Below are 21,885 nucleotides of genomic sequence, written 5' to 3' on the forward strand. Positions count from 1 at the left end.
CCATAAAAAAGGAAAGAATAACCAACGCTATAACTGAAGAAATGTTCAAGCTATTCTATCTTTCTCTGTACGAGGTGACATTGCAGGTCTACTGCTGCTTTTGCTTTGCTTTCCTATAGGGGGCCCAGGTTGGCATATGTAAAAACAATATTTCAGAACAGCGAATGAATATGTTTGAGGAGTTAAAAGCCAGTTCAATGAAATACTTAGCATATAAAAAAGAAAATCCGTTGGCGCCTGCCTAAAGATGAATGGTATTATAGTCAGATGGCAGGCTCAGTAAAGACTGGCTGTGTAATATAGAGATGCAATTACACGAAGCGTGGACAAAGAGGATACACAGAGGAAATAGCCTGGAAGAGAAAGAGAGAAACAGTGGGGACCTCGAAAATGAAGGATGTCACTCTGCATAGCCTTCAGCGACACGCAGCCTTCATTCTTCATCACACTCAGACACAGAGGTCTTATGATTTATTGATGAGACCATGTGTAAAAACGATGACAAAATGTATATTTCTTTTCAAATACAACACATTCATAAAATTCATAATGACGTGGCCTTGGCTGTGACTGGAAAGGGATAACTGATTTAGAGTTATGGGAGGAAACTGCAGCTGGCACTTTATGGGATAGGGAACGGTTCAGTATTAACCTAGCTTTGGTGCAATCGTGTCATTTTCACTTGCATACGAATTAAACTTGTGAAAACGTTGATGAGATAATTGCACTTGTTTCCTATCTAAACCTATTATGAGAAATACTGAACATAAGGCAGATCACATTGTTAGTATCTATAAAATAAGACATGATTTCAGAAAAGTCCCAACTCCCACTCATAAGATTATTTAGCTCATGGTAAAAGGGATTATGAAACAAAAACAGAATCTTAAGATTGATTCCAATGTTTAATTTTCTTATCTTCTCTCCCAGGCTCCCTCTTTTCATTCAGTCACACACACAAGCTCATCCATTCAGCGTCGTTTAGGTCAAATGTGCTCCTGCGTTGAACATAACTCATTCATCTCTCCACCAGTTCTTCTTTGCTCTCTTTCTCAGAAGCCCCGACAGGAGTGATGTGTTGAGGCAACACTATCTTCTTCTCATTTCAGGCACGGCTGAGTTATTGAGGGCCATGCTTGATTTCCCTGCGGCCCAGGAGCTGTGGACAGGCCTGCTACAGTCTCAAGTCTTTACAGGAAAGCGATGCAGTTACCCTTTGTTCCAAAGGGGCTTTTCATTCCAGGAGTTTTAGATGATGAGGTGAGTAGTAAAAAAGTCTTTACCCAGAGCAAAATGAGGTAGGGAAATGTATTGGGACTTCATTCGAGGTCCTTCGTCTTTCATCTGTGTAATTCAAATGGATGTTAAAAAGATGCACTTGCAACAGATGACTCGAGACAGTGAATGAAAAACTTTTTAAGTGTCTGCTTTGCATTTCCAAGTTTATGTTCCATCTGGGAGAATATCAGCGGAGAGTCTTAAAAATCTTTCTTTGCTGGTGCCGAGTGTTATAAATCCACTGTATTACTGTTGAGGTATACTCCATTTCATAGGTTATTTCCTCTGGAGGGGCGCTGAATGTTGCCTCTCCAGCAAACATAGCGCTTTCAGTACATTCAGTTCATGGTTGTTGAGGTTATTTTGTGCTTTATGGACATTATTAACAAAGTAATGAGCAAAGGTAATGATACTAGCCGTTGCTTGCTTGCAGAGCATTTAAAAGCATGCATCCTGTGATTCATTCGGTTTTCAGTAAAAAAGAAAAAGAAAACCAACAACAGCAGCAGCTTTCCTACATTATAAGAACGTATTGTGCAAATGTTATTCTTAGCCACAGTAAGAACCAGTAGCTTTTCAGGCTTCTAGTACCCACTTTGTTTTTAGAGCAGAAAGGGAATCAGGGCCTTCCTACTTTTAGGGTAGTCTTCGAACTTGGCGAGGTACCATCTAAAGAGAGAGGAGGGAAAAAAGGCATTTTCTTCTATTAATACAAGTATTTGCTTCAAAGTGTGCAATACAATCCATGAAAACCTTAATGTGTGTGTGTGTGTGTGTGTGTGAGAGAGTCTGTGTTATATTTCTTACTTGTGGTGGGCCACAGCCCTGCTGGCGAGGACCACTGTGGTAAAGATGGCAAAAGCTGAACTGTGAACAGAGTGGCTAGCCAGAGCGAAGCCAGCCCACTCGGTTATCTCACCTAAGAAGTTGGCTCCAGACACATATTCAAACATTCCACCTGAGGGTGGAAGACACAGGAATTAGGACGCTTACCCTTTCTTTTTGTTCACTGAAGCAAGAACAATCTACTACAATACTAGAGTACAGACATTTCAACAATCTCAATGCAATTTTGAGTCTGCAAGCCGCTAAAGTCTCAAAAGCTATAGCTCCACATTGGTCAATGTTATTGGTATTGCTATTGGTCAATAGCTGGCTGAGCACTCCCTCTGTGACTGCAGGCCATGTGTAGTGTTGCTACCCTCTATGTGAAAATGGCATTCTTGGCTGAAGGGATTCCAGACGTGGCTGGGAGTTCATTTGGAGCAGCATAGCTCACAGCTTCCTCCTTCCTCGCCTTCTCCATTTTATTTTCCTTGAGGGTCCGGGACAGATTGTTTTAACAGGTTCACCGCAAGTTCAGACTCAAGGTGCTATTGTTGGGACTTTATGTTCTTAGTCAGGGGAGCCACTCTCTTTGTGAACCTGTTATGATTACTGATTCAGTTAGCAAAAGGAAAATCCAACTTATTGTGTGAATTTACCAAGTATATAATCCAAAGAAAAAGCAATTTTGCTTTTCCAATACACAGTGCCCTCAAAACTATTTGTCAATTTGGAGAGTGGCCAAAATCTTGTTTAACCACCCCCTCCCTGTCCTTATTAAATGTGCATCCACAGTAAAGGTCATACACTCTAAAAAAAAAATATCCACCATCAAAACCATATTTCATCTGTTTTGTCAGTGAAATGTTTTCAATTGACTTGTTTTAGGAATTTTCAGAAATGTTCATTTTCTTGATACAAGTAGAGTGATACGCCCTATCATTCTTTGTTTTAAGGGAACAGTTCCATATTTTGGGAAATAAACCTGTTTTCTTGCTGAGATCAGTGGATCCCAACCCTTGTTTTTATTACAGAAAGTGTATGGAACCCATGACCAAAATAGTCATTCTTTCATTGTAATACTTATGGATGGAATTATTGTTAAAATAAATGATTCCCTTTTTTGCTGGGGACCCCCTAGAACGCCCCTCAAGGACCCCTGGAGGTCCCCGGACTCCACTTTGGGAACCCCTGAGCTAGATGATCTTCTCATATCTGTCAGTTCAATATGAAGCTGGAGCCAGCAGCCAGTTAGCTTAGCTTAGCTTAGCATGAAGACTGAAAACAAATAAGGGGGAACAGCTAGCATGGCTCTGTAAAACTGTTTTTTACCCTTTATTTTTGTATTTATTAGACAAACAATGTATAACACATTAGTGAGCTTAAGCTGTGCTGGCAGGCAGACTTTTCTACCTTGGTTACTGGACAGAACCAGGCTAGCCGTTTCCCCCTGTCTCCAGTGTTTATTTTAAGCTAAGCTAAGCTAACCAAACCAGCTGTAGCTTCATATTTGCCGTACAAACATGAGTGTGGTGTTGAGCGGATGAGCAGTAGACTGCCTGCTTTATTTAGCATGTATCTTGACATGCTAGGTTACAGACATAATGTCCATGTTCCAGCATGGGGCTGTCTAACATGATTACTAGAAACACTGTGTGGTTAAGAACATTTTTCTGTCGGTGTCAAGCACAGCAAAGCTACACAAACAAACACTACAAGAACTGTGAGTCACTGACACACAGCGGAGTTGGACCAGTCAGAGCAGGAAGAACATTTTTAAACACTAATGTGAGGGTTCACAGAGGGCAAGGCAGAGAGGAAAAGATAACTATTGACAACCTGTGATTCTGCTTACAGTTTGATCCTGTATAATCATGTGACCACACTGGAAAATTAGCATCTAGCGCTGTGTACAAAGACCGCAGAGTTCTGTGCCATGATGTGATTACTGCTTTCTTGACTTTCTTGTCACCCCCACGACAGTGGTGGAAAAAAGGTTGCACGCTCTAAACCTAAGTAGAAGTAGCGTTACAATGTAAAATGGTCCTTTGACATTACATGTCATGCACAAGAATGGTGCCATTCAGTCGGTAAATATACACATTTTTAATTGTACATTGTCAAGGTTGGCTACAGTAACTGGCAGTCTTGTATGAAATACTTCAAAAGCAATACTTGAAGGTGCTCTAAGTGACGTCAAGCGTTTTTTAGGCTACAACATAGCTAGCTGCCTGTCCCCGGAACACAGTGTAAAAAAAAACAAACACACAGTCTCTGTAGACAGCCCAGGATCCACAAAACGGCAAGAAAAACAAACTGAAGTTTACAAGAAGTAACGTCACCCAACATCACTTAGAGCACCTTGAAGTATAAGTACAAGTACCTTACCAGAAAAAGACTTTGGTAAAAGTTAAAGTCTCCTTTTAGAATATTACTTTAGTAAAGGTCTTAAAGTATATGATATTTACAGTACTTAAGTATCATAAGTAATACTCTGATATTAGATGTACTTAAGTATTAGAAGTAAAAAAAAAAAAAAGGGGTGTAACGCTATCATCATCACTACTGTCGTCGGGCTGGTCTTCGTCCGTTACAGCAGGTGCTTCCATGACACTATCCGTCATTATGCTTCCTTCTCTTCTACTTTAATTTTGGCCTATGTTTTTTTTTTTTTTTGCCGCTTGGCAACAAACCGGCATTACGTCACCAAGTGGAATAGAGCATGCATTAACTTGCAATCTAGGAGCAACGATTCGCCAAACCTGCTTTTTTTTTTCCATTTTAGATCTTTAAATAAATGTATTTTATTATTTTAAACTTCTCATCAAGTTTCCCTCTTTGAAGGTTAGATGGACTGTAACTTGTTCGCTGTGGTGAGAGCAATGATTTGGCCCAGTGTTTTCATGACTAAAGCCCTTACCTGTGGGAATCTTGTAACCAGTCTCTCCGGGCTTTCTCAGGTTCCTCAGGATGTGGTCAGAGTGCACATTCACCAGCCACCCGACCAACCACAGCACGGACCCTGGAGACAGTCAACGGACCAAAAGCTGCTTTAGCATGACATTTTACTGACCAAATAGCCAACTCATGTTTTAAAAAAAAAAAAAAAAAAAAAAATAAATAAATACTTTAAACATTCTAGGAAGTACTCTTATTTGCTTCCCTCCCCCAATAGTTAGATGAGCAGATCATTACCACTCTGATATGTATCTGTGCGATAGTAAGCCGCTTCCTCCTGGTTACAATCTTTATGCTAAGCTCAGCTAATTGCCTCCCGGCTCCAGCTCCATACTCCGTGCACAGACATTGAGCATGAGTCTGAGCTCAAGTTTTCTCATCAAAGTCTCAAAAAGAAAGCAAATGAGCATATTTGCGAAAAATGTTGACCGTTTCTATAACAGTTACTAGGGGTGGGAATCACCAGAGGCCTCACGATACGATATCATCACGATACTTATGTCCCGATACGATATTATTGCGATTTTAGACATTGCAATATTCTGCGATATATTGCAATTTAGCACCTTTATTACAACTTTACATTTTTCCCCAATTTTAAATGATGTCCCCAAAAGGAAACTTTGTCAACATCGGTTTTTTCAAAAAATATACATTTCTCTGTTTGTTCATCTCACTTCAATTTTATTACTGCAAAATGGGGATTGCCAAGCAGACAGACTGACCAACACAAGTCTGTGTATTGATACAGTATTGCCACGGAAAATATTGTGATACTATGCTGTATCCATTCCCCTCCCCCCATGCCCTAACAGTTAGAGCATGTTTACACATCAGTATGGTTGCTTCTGTGACCTACAATGCTCAAAATAAACTTCTTACACAACACACTGCATGAAACGGATATATAGTATTTTTGTACACTTAGCATCTGTTTAGAAGGTCATATTCCGTCACATCATGAGAAACTCTCAAATTCACCTGACAAATGTAACAATAGTTATTTAAAAACTAAACATGCACATGGTATTTCAGACATTGAGTTCTGTCTATGCCCGGTTGAAAACTCCGGGAGCAGCCAGACCCACGTGACGCATTCGTCCAATCAGCTGCCGGTTTTCATTTTGTGGGCGACAATACAGATTAGCGCTGCCTGCTGTTATGGAGACGTATTACACGCTCAAGTCGGCGTCTTTTCGGTGTGTTCTGAGGCACTTTTTGGACCTCGGGGAGCCGACTGATCAGTCCAACTGCCTTTTCTGCCGACAGTCGGCCGTTGGGTTGGTGCGTCAGGGTCTTTAGAGAGTCTGGACCGTGGACAGACTGGGCTAGTTAAACTAATCAGGGTCATCACTGTACATCAGCCTGGTTCCAGATTCAAAATGGCAACTCAGTCAGGTTATACGACTATAATTATATGGATTTAAGGCAATATAGTCACTGAAAATTGGGACATAAATTTAGGTCGGTAAGAGAGTCCTAACATATATAATAATAATAATAATAACAACATAGATACAACACATAGTTCCGCATTAACACAAACTGCTCACTACTCATCATATGTGAATCATTTTGTCAAGGATGGGTGGTAAAATGTTGGAAATAATTTAGTAAATGTTAAATTTTTTGAGCAACTTCTTACATTGCTTCTTAAAACTGTAATTCCATTCTACTTGGATATTTGTTTTGATTTTGTTACACTGGTTTTTATCTGCTGTAGGCCTGCGCATGGATCGACAGGGATTATAAGGGGAGTGGAGGGGCATTTACAGTGGAAAAAACATTTCTTTTAAATTGACAGTTTCCTGTGTTAACTTGAACAGCAATGGGAGCCAAGAAAAACTGCTGAGCACTTTGAGGTTTGGAAAGCGTGAGAAGCACCTTGCAGTGGAGCAAACGCCAAAAGAGGGAAATGACAAGATGGACCAAAGAGTTTGAATGACAGCAGTGTGTGTTTAAGCAAAGTCATTTCATTTCAAATGGAAAAAGAGAGGAGTAGGAGATGAAAGAGTGGTATAAGGAATGAACTGGGAGAGATGGCAGAGGTATCCTGTATTTCCTGACTTTTACTTGCTTTTTTTTCATTATTTTTAATGTGAATGTTGATTTAACTTGAGTATTCTTCTCATAGACTTTTATCCGTGTACCTTGTGTATATAAAATATAAAATTGAAGAAATCCTTCATTTCACCTATGCTCATGTCCCAACATCAATGTGATACCTTTAGTGTTGTGAATGCCAAACCAGTTTCACCAATAATTTCTACACAGAACACCAACCTGCGATGAAGCATGGATGTGTAACCCAATATGCAGGGTACTCAGCATAATGGCTCAGGTACCTGATCTGCATGTAGCCATTATAGATGCAGAAAACAATGGCCAGGACAAATGAGGCGAATGGTGTTGGTTTACCTCCTCGGATTAAAAATGGATAAATAAGGGATCTGCAGCAGAACAAAAAATATTAATAACACAACTAAGTTATTTGAAATACTTGCTTTGACATTCTAACATGGTGGGCTAGTACTATTGATACAATATAAATCTAATGTACGTTTTTACACCCTGATCTCTTCCTGTGTCCATTATTAAATTAAGCTACATAATTATTCAGATATTTATCATTTTATTTTGCACACACAAACACATATGCTGGTGACCCTAGTCAGCAAACACTTGCCTCCAGGTGTAAACTCCTGATTAAACTGATTGTAATGACCTACCTCTGAACATAGTGGCAGAAATACATGCCAATGAGCAGCTGGTTGGGCAGCAGAGAGGTTTTCGCAGAGGATGTCCAAACTACCAGACACAAAGGCACCAGGAACGCAGGCAGCTCCTGAACGAACCAAGCAAGCCTGACATTAACCGGAAATCCATATTTGCTGGTTGCATATCGTCCGTATGGGACATTTTCGAAAAGCAAAGTAACGAAAGTGCAGGCTGCCATGAAAACCATTGAGTAAGCCATGCAGTCCAACATGTACAGTTCCTCTTCTTCCGAGGAGAAGAGCCTGGAAAGGAGTGCGTCCATCACGGCTAAGAGGCTATTGTTACAAAAATAAAAAATAGAAACAATGAAAATGTAACTAATATTTGCAACTAGTTGCCAAAATGCTGTATCACTACTGACGATTGCAAGCGGTAGCCTATAAGCACACGCGACATGCGTTTCCCATCCAGGACCAATCACAGTCCCTAAACAGATATGGCATTGGATCTTATCAGCCAATGAAAATTCTCTCTTTTGCGTCTAAGTTATTCAACGTCGTGTGGTGTCTGATGTCACTAATAAATATTCATTACTATTTACATCACCTTCTGTACCCGGTGGCGCGGATGTTGAGTTTAACAGTGCAATAATGTTAATAATTTTATATTACACTGAAACAATTAAAATCGAAATCTCATTCGGTGTCAACAAAGGAACAGGCAGATTTCGTGGCCACCTCGAGCGGTCCTGAATCACGTGCGTCAGAGGCAGCACGTTTCGTGGATAGCAATTCCTTTTCAAACGCTCTGTGGATTCACATTTTATCCGAGTTGCAGGGACATTTTTCTGTATCTAGCACCACGTTGTTCCGCAGACTTTTCTCCAGAGTTGTGTGCTATTCCAACATGGGGAAAAGAAGCAGGCAGAGGCAGAAAAACCAGACTACTGGCAGGGACGACAGAGACAACGCTGTAAGATTCACACTTCTAACGTTGTGCGGCAACTTTCGCTAATGTTAACCTTAGGTGTAAAGTGCTCAGTCAGGCCACATACTAGCGTAACCTTTTATTTAATTAATTGCGAAGTGGGCTGGGGATGAACATTTCTTTAGAAAACCTGTGCAGTCATGCTGCTACACACTGCTAAACAGCTGCAATATCAGAGAGCTTTACTGTTAGCTAGTTACCGTTAACACGGCTATTTCCAAAGTGTGACCATCATTCGTGACGTTAGTCTTTTTGTTTTTGCTCGGAGGGATCGTGGGCTTCACCACACTTAGTTCCGAAATGTGTTTATTTTATGTTGCCATGCGTACAGTTACATACATTGGTTCACCTCTTACGAGCCTGAAGTCATTCAATGAAAACACCGTGAAGGGAAGAAGCAAGCAGGGTTGAAAACTCAAAACTGTAATTAAAATAAGTGCGTAGTTTGTGGATTAAAGTTACTACATGCCGAATTGATCAATAGACCATAGTAAAATAAATGTAGCTGGTAGGGCTGTTCCCTCTTAGTCGAAACGTACGAGCACATCTCTGGTAAACACAATAATTAAAGTGGTGCTTTTGCATGACTCTTTGCTGAGAAACTTAGATTTACAGATCTGTCTATTAAATCAACTAATCGATTATTCGATACAATTGAATGAGTGTTATTCGACTAAGAATTTAGTAGCAGCCCTAGTAGCAGGTTTTATGACGTGTTCTAGTTATTCTCTGTTGACCATAAGCAAGAAAACAATAAAATTACCTATTTCTTTTTTTTTTTTTTTATCTGTATTTAGTAGTTGGATTTTCCAGTTATAACTGTACTCAAAGACAGTTAAACAATGTTTAGTAGATATGACCCATACTGATAACATGCATCCATGTGTTCAGGGCTGGGGAGCTGGCTATGCTGACATTGTCAAGGAGAATAAGCTGTTTGAGCACTACTACAAAGAGCAAGGCCTGGTGCCTGGGGGAGAGTTTGAACAGTTCATGGATGCAATGAGGGAACCACTGCCAGCAACCATCCGCATCACTGGATACAAGAGGTGAGTCAGACAGATTTCTAACCTGGATTCTGACTGTTTGTCATGTCTGTAAACAAAGTGTCATGCTCCAAGCCATGCAAGATGCTTTACATCTAATGCGCTTGTTGTTTATGGCAAGTTAAGAAATCTTAGAAGTTGTACCCCTTTGGTCTGTTTTTGTTGTCTGTCTGTACAGTACAGTCACCTTTTGAATTCCCATTTTTCACGACACAAAAAATGTTTTTCACTAGGTGCTAAGCTGCAGGAGACAGTTTAACTTGTTATTTAGCTGTAATTGATAAAAGTGCTTTTGAACTAAATGTACATGATGATAGATGTGAAAGAGTAAATCATGAATGAGAGTTGCTATGTAGGAGTAAACCCACAACTGTGCACATGTGCATCATCTTGATCCAAAGCCACAATGTTTTGGATTGTAAGGAGGACAGTGGTTTGAATTAATTGTATTTATCACGTTGGATGACTGCAGTTAGTATTTGTTGTTACTACATGCCCGATTTCTCCTCTTTCTGTCTTGCTCCAGCCATGCCAAGGAAATCCTCCACTGTCTGAAGGAGAAATACTTTAAGGATATTCAGGAAGTGGAGATCGATGGCCAGAAGATTGAGGCTCCACAACCTCTGAGCTGGTAAGATGTCATGGTTTACCCAAGGCTAAAAGAACACACAGGTTCAAACTAGAAACTCAGTACACACACTGTGCCTGTCCTCTCCCAGGTATCCCGACGAGCAGGCCTGGCACACCAACATGAGCAGGAAGATCATTAGGAAGTCTCCCCTTCTGGAGAAGTTCCACCAGTTTCTGGTCAGCGAGACTGAGTCGGTGAGTCAACCCAAACAGAAATATACAACAAACGCCAGTGGAATTATTTTGACATCATTATTTAGCCCTGTTAAAGAAGTTCACTTATAACTGTAGCATCGCAGCTGTTCATATTGGCGATGTTCACAAAATGTACCCTGGATAGGAAGTTAGAAAAATTAAGTGAAACAAAATGTCAGAAGTCGTCAGAGAAATGGAAAGGCGGGCATCATTCTTGCATTTGTCCTTGCAGGGTAACATCAGCCGACAGGAAGCTGTCAGTATGATCCCTCCTCTCCTCCTGAAGATTGAGTCACACCACAAGGTAAAAGCACTGCCCTCTTTGAAGGTTAAAAATAGTAGGTCTTTCTGTGCTTAATGCATTTTCTGTTTTCTCTCCCTTGTGCCCCCCTTGTAAAACACTTTCCTTGTGGCTTGAAAACAGCTTTCTTTAAAGAAAAAGATATTGTTAACATGCGTGTGTCTCTGTGCAGATCCTGGACATGTGTGCAGCTCCAGGGTCGAAGACAGCCCAGCTGATTGAGATGCTCCATTCTGACATGGACGTGCCATTTCCAGGTGAGATGCACACATTTAAAACCAGGAAAGATGCTACAATAACCAATTTTCTTTGTATTGGATTGAAAAAAATAAAAAATCATTTTGTGCTCTATGAATATAAACGTAGTACCTAGTGGGTTAATTGGCAGTCCCTGTCACTTTAACAGTAGTTCACTTTAGTCCACTCTTCTACCTCCAGAGGGCTTTGTCATTGCCAACGACGTCGACAACAAACGCTGCTACCTGCTTGTGCACCAAGCCAAGCGTCTCAACAGCCCCTGCATCATGGTGGTCAACCACGACGCCTCCTGCATCCCCACGCTCAAGATCGACATAGACGGCCAGGAGGACATCCTCTTCTACGACCGCATCCTGTGTGACGTGCCCTGCAGGTCAGCAAAGGGCTGCAGGACTTTGCCTTATGCATCTGGCTTGTGTCGGCATCACTGACCCATATCGCACAGTCTCTCCAGGAATTTGCGATGTCGCGATCACGACAATTCAGGCACATTCAACCAATCCAACCAATTGAACTAATTAGACCATGACTTGAGTTGAGGAGAGCTACGCTCGATTTTCGTAAGTGCAATAAAAAGGCCTTCATCAAGCTGTAAGTGAATGCTTGTCTCAGGCCAGGATGGGAAATTTACATTTTACAGTGTGAATATCAACCAGCCACTAACGGATATATTAGTGAATTTGATTCAATAATATTCATTCAATAGTAAATTATCATTTGTTGTCTTAAATCCACCAGTCATTTTTAATATTATTCCAGTATTAGCAGAATCCTCAGCCGTTTTAGGAAGGTTACTTGGAACACTTAGCCTAGAGTAGTTTTATTCTCCCAGAAACAACTTTTCATTTTATTTTTAAAGAATTATTTAAAAAGAAAAATCTAATTGTTTGTTGTTGTTGCAATTTTCAGTCTTCCACAGTTCCATAGCTACAAAAATACAGAAGGCATTGCAACTCTTATCCCAATTGTTTACCATACTGCTGCAAAATTAGGCATTTTGGGCTGCAAGAATTCCCCCAGTGCAGTGTGAAAAGTGTCGGGGATCTCCGATGGTTTCGGGCGCCTCGGGCCAAACTGGGCTTGTGTCTGACTGGTGCTGCTGTCTTCTGTGTTCTGCAGCGGTGACGGCACCTTGAGGAAGAACATAGATGTGTGGAAGAAATGGACGACCAGCAACAGCCTGCACCTCCACGGGTGAGTGGGGAGACTGAGCATTTGTGCTTACGTGACATAGGAATTCATGCACTTGTGTGGTAGACCAAATTGACTAAAGGACAAGGGAATGGAGTGTGTTCCTTTTCTTGCTAATTACACTGTGTGTGTGTGTGTGTGTGTGTGTGTGTGTGTGTGTGTGTGTGTGTGTGTGTGTGTGTGTGTGTGTGTGTGTGTGTGTGTGTGTGTGTGTGTGTGTGTGTGTGTGTGTGTGTGTGTGTGTGTGTGTGTGTGTGTGTGTGTGTGTCAGGCTCCAGCTGCGTATCGCAGTGCGTGGGGTTGAACAGCTGGCTGTAGGAGGGAGGATGGTCTACTCCACCTGTTCACTCAACCCTATAGAGGACGAAGCTGTCATCGCAGCACTGCTGGAGAAGAGCGAAGGTAACCAACACGCACAAACGCTCACAGGGCTATTCAATTTAAGCAATTAGTTTGTTTGACTTTTCATTTAAATCAAAGTTCTGTTTTCAGTTTTGTGTTTCTCTTCCAGTTGTTCTTGCTGGCTAGAATAAACACAAGTCAAAAGTCACAGCCCTGATTGGTTCAAACAGCCTGCTATAAATGTCTCAAAGTTGGCAACACGCGTTCACATCCAGGGGGAATTAATTTCACTCAATCACATCCACAGCAGATCTTGGAATAAAAAGAGGATCTCTGTCACAAACTGACCTACGGTGTATGTTTTGATGGTGAAACATTTCAAGAGCACCGATGCTTAATTAATAAATTATTGTTGGTCTAAAATTGGACAATGCCCACTATAATTTCCTAAAGTCCAAGGTGATGTGTTGAAATCGCTCATTCTTTCCGACCAGCAGTCTAAACCGCAACAATATTCAGCTTCTTATCACAAAAAAAAAACTACTCAAGTCACATTTGAGATCCTAAAACCAGAAAGTGTGTGGCATTTTTAGTTAAAAAATATGGTCTAATTTCTTGAAGCAATGCATATTGATAAGTTATTAACATTATTTGCATCCTATTCTTGCTACCTTTTGATGTGTTGGTCTGGAAGCTTACTCTTCTGATGTTTACATATACATATGTTTATATCGGGTTCTTTGAACCTCATTTACTCATATGAAGTAGTATGAAAACAAGCATTCACTAAAACAAATTAAGTGTGGCAAATGTTTGGTATGATCGTATAACTTTTGTCATGTGCATTCACATCATATCCATTTGAAAATCCTGTGTAGTGTCATAATATAACTAAAGCGAAATGAGTTTTCAATGTGACCGTGTGTTCCGGATGCAGAAATATTGTATTAGCGCGTTTGAATGCCCCACACAGAACATTTCTGTCGTTTATTAGACTACACGCTGACTGTTACAGACTGCCGTGGAAGAAAGTCTCCTTTACTTCCAGCTATCAAGTAGTTTTAACACTGTATGCTAGATTGTAAAACTGGTCAGATCACACAAAACGGCGGAGTTGGAAACTCATAAGGTCAATAGCTGCAGAGCCAACACCACAATTTAATTCACTTTGGAACTTGCGTTATATTTAGATATAAATTTCAGTCGTTTTCTGCCAAGTTATAATGTCTTTCCACTCCCCGTTGCAGGAGCGTTGGAGCTGGCCGACGGCTCGGCTGATCTGCCAGGGCTGAAGTGGATGCCTGGGGTCGCTTCCTGGAAGGTACTGGAACGTTTAGTCTTTTGACAGCCATTACTACAAACCAACCGCTACGACAATAAACCATGAAGGCAAACGATATTTAGGTCGTGGAAGTGCTTCAGTCAGACAGAACTTTGTATGCCGGTGCTCTGACTGTGGATTACTTTGACTGGCTCGCACACTTAAAGCAGTTGTTGTCTCTGTAGCTGATGACCAAAGAGGGCCAGTGGTACTCTGACTGGTCCGAGGTTCCAAGCCATCGTCACACACAGATCCGCCCCACCATGTTCCCGCCAACAGACCCAGAGAAACTTGCTAGCATGCATCTGGAGAGATGGTATGTACACACTCAATACAGGTTTGTGCTATTATATAATGTGAGGGACTCTGTTTGTGACTTTTCGGTCCCTAAGCAAAGGCCTTCCCATACTAACCCGTAACCTTTAAGTCCATGTATGGCCTGGTTCTAATAGCTTCGGCTAAAGGCTCTATAGCCAAAGCAAACAGGAGACAGGAAGCCTTGTTTAACGCCTCTTTGAGTGCCAAAATAATCAGAGCATATTCGAATTTTCCTAAAATTTAGGCCTAACCCTCTATTAAAATTTTCCCCAGGTGGTATTTTTGTTTATAGAAAAGGAAGAGCCATTTAATGTGATCAAACTGCCCACCCCCTGCCAAACTCTTTTCTTAATTTGGCTCATTTTTCTTATCTTTTATCCTACTGAGAGTATTTTGTTCTCATTAAAACACACTTGAAGACACTTTTCTGTTTTGATGCCAACTTGATTAGCCGAGTAATGTGTCTGATGTATTTCCTTGGCACAGCTTTGCATACACGCTGTCTGCATGGCTGCACATACATGTACACACCTGCACATCTTCACTTAATGGTGCATGATGTCATTTCTACTCTGCAGCTTTTACTTTAATGCTCAGCCTCACAGGCACGTTGCTGGCCAGCGGAGGGAGCTGTTGTCACACGTCTAAGAACCTTTTTGTATTTAATGCTGAAAAAAAAAAATTCCTTGTTTATCTTCACAGTAGGTGGCACCGTAAAACTCCATGATTTATGTTTGTGTGTGTGTTTAAATTGTCAGTATGAGGATTCTGCCACATCACCAGAACACTGGAGGTTTCTTTGTGGCTGTGCTAGTGAAGAAAGCCCTGATGCCTTGGAACAAAAGATATCCCAAGGTACTTCCTTCCAAACACACACTCACTTAATGGATGGTTTAGATTGTCAGTCTTACTTGAGGAGGGAAATGGAGCATAATCCCCCCCCCACCCCTCCTATTGCATCACTCACATGTTACTAATCACAGCTGGGACTTCATTGTCTGCTCTTCTCTGTCCCTTGTCTCCAGCTGAGGAAGGACATCTCGTCCAGCTCAGCGGCCCAGACTGAAGGCTCCTCGGCGGCCTCGACCCCCGCAGACACTCCCCGCCTCCACGAGGGTGAGGTGGAGGAGGGGGAAGGCCTAGAGGGGAAAGTAGACCAGGAGGCAGAAGAGGAGGCAACCGAAGGAGCTTCCTTGGCCCAGGAGACCACTGCCAAGCAAGACGGAGCGTGCGGGTGAGTAGGGCTGGGCGATATATCGATATCGTGATATGAGACTAGATATCGTCTTAGATTTTGGATATCGTGATATGACATAAGTGTCTTTTCCTGGTTTTAAAGACTGCATTACAGTGAAGTGATGTACTTTTCTGAACTTACCAGACTGTTCTAGCTGTTCTATTATTAATGATTATTTATCTAAAATCTAAGTGTGAAGATATTTTGCGAGACCACCAACTGTCAACTCTAGAATATATCGTCGCAATATCGATATTGAGGTATTTGGTCAAGAATATCGTGATATCTGATTTTCTCTATATCGCCCAGCCCTGTATTAGAAAATATGGGATGTAGAAATAAGCGCTGAAAATGTGTAGAAGAAAAATTTAACAATTTAAAACGTTGGAAAAAAACTAAAACAAACTGGAAAAAAAAAGGCGTCGAAAAGGTTGACGGGAAGACAACACAAGGGTTAATCAGAATTTATGTTTACATTTTATTGTTATTTGAACATTTGAGCATTGAACCAGGTGAAGAAACTTTTATTATTTATTCATTTGATTTTGCAACTGTTCACTGAAATAGCCAGTTTCTATTAAACTACATGTGACCTGTCATATTTGGCTTTGACTTTGACTGAACATTTGCTCTCACTTTGCGGAAAAAATATCGGGATATATATCGTACATCGATATTCAGCCAAAATATATCGGGATATGATTTTCGGTCCATATCGCCCAGCCCTACGGGTGAGTCATGTTGGTGTGATGACCTAATAAACCAAGGAAAACTGCAAGGTCTCTGTCATTGCTCTGAATGAGAAATGACTCTTTGGATTAACACAACCATCACTGGTCCTGAAGAAAGCATTATTGAATATAAAAATATACTAGTAATAATAAGTAAATAAATCAAGTGATAAATGAATGTCTGCTCTCTCTGTTTTCCAGGCCTCCAGCCTCTAAGAAGATGAGGCTGTTTGGTTATAAGGAAGACCCCTTTGTGTTCCTTACTGAAGAAGACCCTGTCTTCACCACCATACAGTAAGTGTCTCTGTGTGTGTTAGAATGGAAATAACATTTTTCAGCATTTTAGTGTCGCAAAACTATGTATTTTTTTTTTTTTTTTCTTGGTTTTCTTCTAGGTCTTTCTATGATCTGTCGCCCAACTTCCCCAAGCTCAACGTTCTGACCAGGACCCACGACGGCAAAAAGAGACACTTGTACATGGTGTCCAAAGAGCTCCGCAACGTGTTGATCAGTAACGGCGAGCGCATGAAGGTGTGTGTGTGTGTGTGTGTGTGTGTGTGTGTGTGTGTGTGGCGTTTAACTCATCGCACACGTGGAACGCCAGGTTTGATGATGATGACGAAGCTTTTTCTTGCAAGGAAATGCGATCTAAAAATCAATAATCAAACCTTTCCTGGATGCAATGCATTTAGCATTGATTGCACTACACAGTGTAGTCAGACTAACTGCATTATGCTTATTATATCAGTGCACGGGCCAGTTTTTGGATACGGACATATTGGCTTTACTTTGGCACATTAGATCATTTTCATTGTGTGTGTGTGTGCTTGTACAGTACCAACCCATGTGAGGGGAGCGGCCTAACAGATGGGACCCTCCTATCCCAAATCCCTCTGGTCCTCCACCCTGTAGCACCTGCACAGGTGGCACTGTGTGTATGTGTGTTTCAGTGTCTTTGTTCTCCTCATTGTGTCTGGATGCTTTTCACTTCTTAGTCCCTTTTCTGTTGGGCTAAACAACAGTGAGTTGCATGTCTCCGCTCCACAGATTCTGGATGGGGTGACACACTAATAATATCTCATGTTTAACAAAGAAAATCAATGGAATTAGGCTTTTTCAGAACGTTGAATAGTTTAATCTTAAGAGAATTGAATCTGTATTTCTCATATTAAATTGTTAAGTTAATTGTACTTCCCGTAGGTTCGTAAATAATGCAGTTTTATTTCAGAAGTGTTGTTGAATTTAACTGTGCAGATCACTGACAGTCTCCTCCCACTCGTGCTGGGACACCAGAGACCGGCTGCACTGTGTTTACCCACACTTTTGGAATATCTTGTACAGTAGATGCCTTGAGCAAGGCAGTCACTAATTATTTACACACACACACAACACATTACCAGTGTAATACTACAAGACCCGTAACATAATTAGGTTAATTTTGATTTAAATGACCACCCTTGGTTATGTTTTCAGGAGAGATATTAATTAGTGAGGTTAAAGTCGGCATGCTTTTTTGTTGTTGTTGTTTCTCAGGTCATTAACACAGGGGTGAAGGTGTGGTCTCGCAACAGTGATGGAGAGGAGTTTGGCTGTGCCTTCAGACTGGCTCAGGAGGTAAGACACACACCACACGCACCACAGCACCCTATTTTTCACCACAGCACCCTGGACATCACTTCCTCACACATTCAATCTTCAGTGGAGTTAAAATCATTTGCTGTAAATCGACTTTTTGTTGAGCCACATCTTATTAATCGAAAGCTATTTTTTATTGTAAAAACACGGCATTCTCTCAGAATCTTCACACCTCAGTTGCACATTTTTCACATAATTCCCATAATCCTCTTTTAGTACAAACTAACATGATTTGAAGTGGTAGACGCAGTGATGCATGGTGATATGCATAGCTTCTACTTCTAGGGCTTCAACACCCTACATATTCTTTGATGTTGTACTACATTTCATTGTAAAAGAAGCTCCTTAATGTGTGTTCAAACATGCAGTAGGTCATTCTTACTCTCATTAGTATATTCACAACAGGCCACGAACACAGCTGAATAACAAGGGAGCCAGACGGCCGAGTTCACACTTCAAATAAACTTAGAATTAATTAATTTTAAATGCATCATGTAAGTGTAAAGAACCTGGAATTACTATGTAGGGTCTGCAGATTGTCAGCTACATCTCCTCTCTGTCCTACAAGGGTATCTACACTCTCCAGCCGTATATTCGCTCCAGGATAATCCGAGTGAGTGTGGAGGACATCAAAGTGCTGCTGACCCAGGAGAACCCCTTCCTCAGCAAGCTGCAGGACGACGCCCACGCCCAGGCCAAGAAAATGGGTAAGCAGCACGGCAAAAGAAATCTCACTCCAAACAGACTGATCTCATGAAATGGCGTATCTATGCATACCGGCAAACTAGTTGCTTTTCGGCAAAAATCGCCGTTTTCAATGGGAAAATGTCATCCACATGAATCGTGTAGATCCAAAGAGTTTTGAACTCTTAACGACCGTTATCTACCGGACTAAATAGCAACGCTGATTTCGGTGCCTTATTTAGGTGCGTTATTTAGGTGCCACTTAAATGCCTGAGCTTCTCTTTGATGCTCCGAAAACGGACGTTAGAGGGAACTGAAACATCGCCGCACGGGACGCTAGTTAACACTAAACTGCACAGCAGGTAACGTTAGCCTACGGTTAGCTAGCAGCTGGAGTAAACACGGTTAAAATGCTGACAGCCAAATGGTGTAAAAGTGTGTCTGTATTTCACTGGAGAGGATTCTAACACCAGCCTATAGCTGCCGTTGTCTGAAAAACAACACAGATGTTGCATTCACTTGAAACTCGCCTCGCCAGCCTTGTGCTGCATTCAAAGTTATTATAAAATACCTTTTTCCCATCCAGTGGTTGTTTTTGTCATTTAACAGGAATTTACTGGTGAAATAAGTTATTGTTATAAGTAATTATTACATTTTTAATAAATCATTTAATTTTGACCCTGTGGCCTTAGCAATAAACAAGCCGTTCTGTCATTTTGTGCTTTTTTTTGTTGTTGTTTTAGATCAACTTTTTATTGTATTATTTTTGAACAAATACAATTGAACGAGGTGCTCCTTTTTTAAAAATATCTGTCTGTCTGTCGCCCCCTCCATACACGCAGATAGCTCAAAAAGCGTACAGATAACACGCCACTTGGCTTAACAAAGTGTGTGTGTATATTTACGCAAAGTCATGATGCCATGTTGCTCCACAATATAAGACACGTATTCCAACTTAAATAACCACTTTCAGAAAAGTGTAGCTCTGTAATCAATATTATTACAGACTTTTTACTACACCAGTTTTTCTTTCTGATGCCAAAACATTTGGGAAGGAGCCTAGAGGTTAGAGTAGCGGATTAGTGACTGGAAGGTTTCTGACTTAGCTGACATGCAAATGAAAGACAAAAGTGAATGAGTAATGATTTGTCTTCCTCCAGAACTGGTGTTGAGCTGCCCTTTAGCAAGGCACTGACCCAGAAACACACTCACAAGAGGAGGAGCAGTTCCAGCAAAAGAAAACTAGTGACTCTTTTAATTCTCAGATGTAATTAAGTGTACATGACCAGCGTCGTGGTCCAAAATGGGTTTTGGAATAATCTGTTGTTGCTCTCTATTATTCTCTCTACAGTAATGGGTAGCATTGTGTTGAAGTACATCCCCAACCCAAAGTAAGTTTTTATTTTTTTTTATTTTTTTTTTCTCTGTATTTGAAGTGTATGCATGTCATTATCTTTTTTTTTTTTTTTTAAGTGATTTCTCGATCAAACAAACAACTTGATTTATCCCTAAAGGGCAATTAAATTTTGTAGTCAACCAGTCCCATAAAAAACCAACATCCAACCAACATGTCCCTAGCAGCATTTCAGCAAATGTTCATTTTAGTTTTTGGTCATTTCTGACACCCACCATAACCCTCTTGTTTGTCAGTAACCCAGCGGAGCCTCGGTGTCCCATCCAGCTGTGTGGCTGGAGGGGGAAGACGTCCATCCGAGCCTTCGTCCCGCGCAACGAGCGGTTTCATTACCTCCGACTGTTAGGCGTGGAGGTCTTCAGAGACAAACAGGGCGTCAGGGCAGAGAAAGGGAGGGATGGAGAAAAGGAAGCAAAGGAAGAGGTAGAGGATGCAGCGGAAAAGGACGCAGAGGAGGAAGGTGCTGTGGAAAACGAGACAAAGCTGGACTTGGAGAACGGTGAAGAAAACCGATCATCAGAACCAAAAAAGCAAGCCGGAGACTAGTGGGTGAAGATGTAGAGGACACGGCAGCGAGAAAGGAGGACTGACTGAAGACGTATTAAAGCTCCGCGAGCTGTTGACCAGGTCAAAGACCACATTAGGTGGTAGAGGAGGGTGGTGTTCCTCTATGGGTTTCTCTGTTCACATCACTGCCACTGCAGAAGGATTCCCTCCCACAGATGGACTCCTTTTGGAATTGTTAATTTTTGGATTCCCCCCAAGGAGGCATCACTATTAATCCCACTGCTTACCATGGTAAGGTACGCCCTGCGTAGCATTTAAGCTAAGCTCGGATTGGCCAGGTTTCCATGCTTGCTCAGGTGCTTTCAGCTCCTATCCCCTGGTCAATGGGCAACCCTAACCACCCGAGGTCGACGCCTAACCTCCACAATCTGCCTGACCACTCAGCTCCTTAGGGCGGGTCTTGCCAAGGAAAGCAGTGGGATTCATAACGCCCCCAGGAACATTTTAGTTAAATGCTTATTTTATTGATGATTTTTTTTATATTTTAACAAACTTATTCCACTGATCTAGTGGCTTCAGTTTTCTTTCCGTTGACTCATGTTTAGAGAGGTTTACATGAACGGTCTCATTTTTTTACACCTGTAATTAAGCAGAAATATGGAGTTGATTAAAAAGCGTTAAAGGTTAACTGTTTCACCACCTGTTAAAATTATTTAACTTTATGCTCACTCTTGGCCCACTGAAGTACTAAAGGCACACTTGAGAAATGGGTTGATTAGGTTCTGCAAATTACAGACCATAAAACGGATTTGAGGAATTAAATAGAAGTATGGACCCTGAAAAGTTGTGTATATATATCGTGTTTATTGCAATATCAAAAAAATCAGTGGCCGAACTGCGTTTGCAGAAATATTTATGTCCTTTGGACGATGCATTACCTTCTGATCCTTGCACTTTATGTTCATTTTGCACTGAAGTTTTTAATTAATTAGAAAATCCTCAGTACTTTTTATTTGTCAAGTAGTTAATAACACCGGAGTAAAACAAATTAGGCTTTACCATGTGGATATTTCATATAGATCCTGTAAGGTTTTGCCCCATGGTGGAAGGAGGAGACATGGACTCAGGAGTTCTTCACCGGGTGCTTTGTTTTATTTCTCCCCCATTCACGGGGAAAGTGCGGTAGTGCATGGATGAATTATTACAAAAATATATCAAAAATAACACAATCAACAAAGAAACTAAGTACAAACTATTTAATTTATCATACTAAACAAATATTAAACAATACAAAAGCCTAAATCAGGCC

At 41.1% G+C, this 21,885-nt stretch overlaps 2 protein-coding genes across 3 annotated transcripts; one reads left to right on the plus strand and one right to left on the minus strand.

Moving 5' to 3' along the window:
- Positions 1-458: 458 nt before the first annotated feature.
- On the minus strand, positions 459-8,485 carry srd5a1 (steroid-5-alpha-reductase, alpha polypeptide 1 (3-oxo-5 alpha-steroid delta 4-dehydrogenase alpha 1)). Of its 2 annotated transcripts, XM_028596823.1 has the most exons (6): positions 7,791-8,485; positions 7,345-7,511; positions 5,024-5,125; positions 2,086-2,236; positions 1,874-1,947; positions 459-1,344 (listed from the first exon to the last, which is right to left on the minus strand). In XM_028596823.1, exons 1-5 carry the CDS (start codon positions 8,099-8,101, stop codon positions 1,881-1,883), a joined length of 798 nt encoding a protein of 265 aa, XP_028452624.1. In that variant the 5' UTR covers positions 8,102-8,485; the 3' UTR covers positions 459-1,344; positions 1,874-1,880. The 2 variants fall into 2 exon arrangements, with proteins under 2 accessions (XP_028452624.1, XP_028452623.1); XM_028596822.1 differs by having other exon boundaries at positions 459-1,947; positions 7,791-8,484.
- Positions 8,368-21,264, plus strand: nsun2 (NOP2/Sun RNA methyltransferase 2). Its single transcript, XM_028596820.1, has 19 exons — positions 8,368-8,751; positions 9,658-9,815; positions 10,339-10,443; positions 10,532-10,637; positions 10,870-10,941; positions 11,111-11,195; positions 11,377-11,569; positions 12,316-12,390; positions 12,659-12,789; positions 13,977-14,050; positions 14,236-14,366; positions 15,127-15,223; positions 15,394-15,602; positions 16,538-16,630; positions 16,732-16,867; positions 17,870-17,950; positions 18,540-18,678; positions 20,007-20,046; positions 20,306-21,264. The coding sequence occupies exons 1-19, from the start codon at positions 8,686-8,688 to the stop codon at positions 20,613-20,615; spliced, it is 2,301 nt and encodes a 766-aa protein (XP_028452621.1). The 5' UTR covers positions 8,368-8,685; the 3' UTR covers positions 20,616-21,264.
- Positions 21,265-21,885: the final 621 nt, after the last annotated feature.

The sequence above is a fragment of the Perca flavescens genome, chromosome 14, assembly GCF_004354835.1.
Source record: "Perca flavescens isolate YP-PL-M2 chromosome 14, PFLA_1.0, whole genome shotgun sequence".
NCBI classification, from domain to species: domain Eukaryota; kingdom Metazoa; phylum Chordata; class Actinopteri; order Perciformes; family Percidae; genus Perca; species Perca flavescens.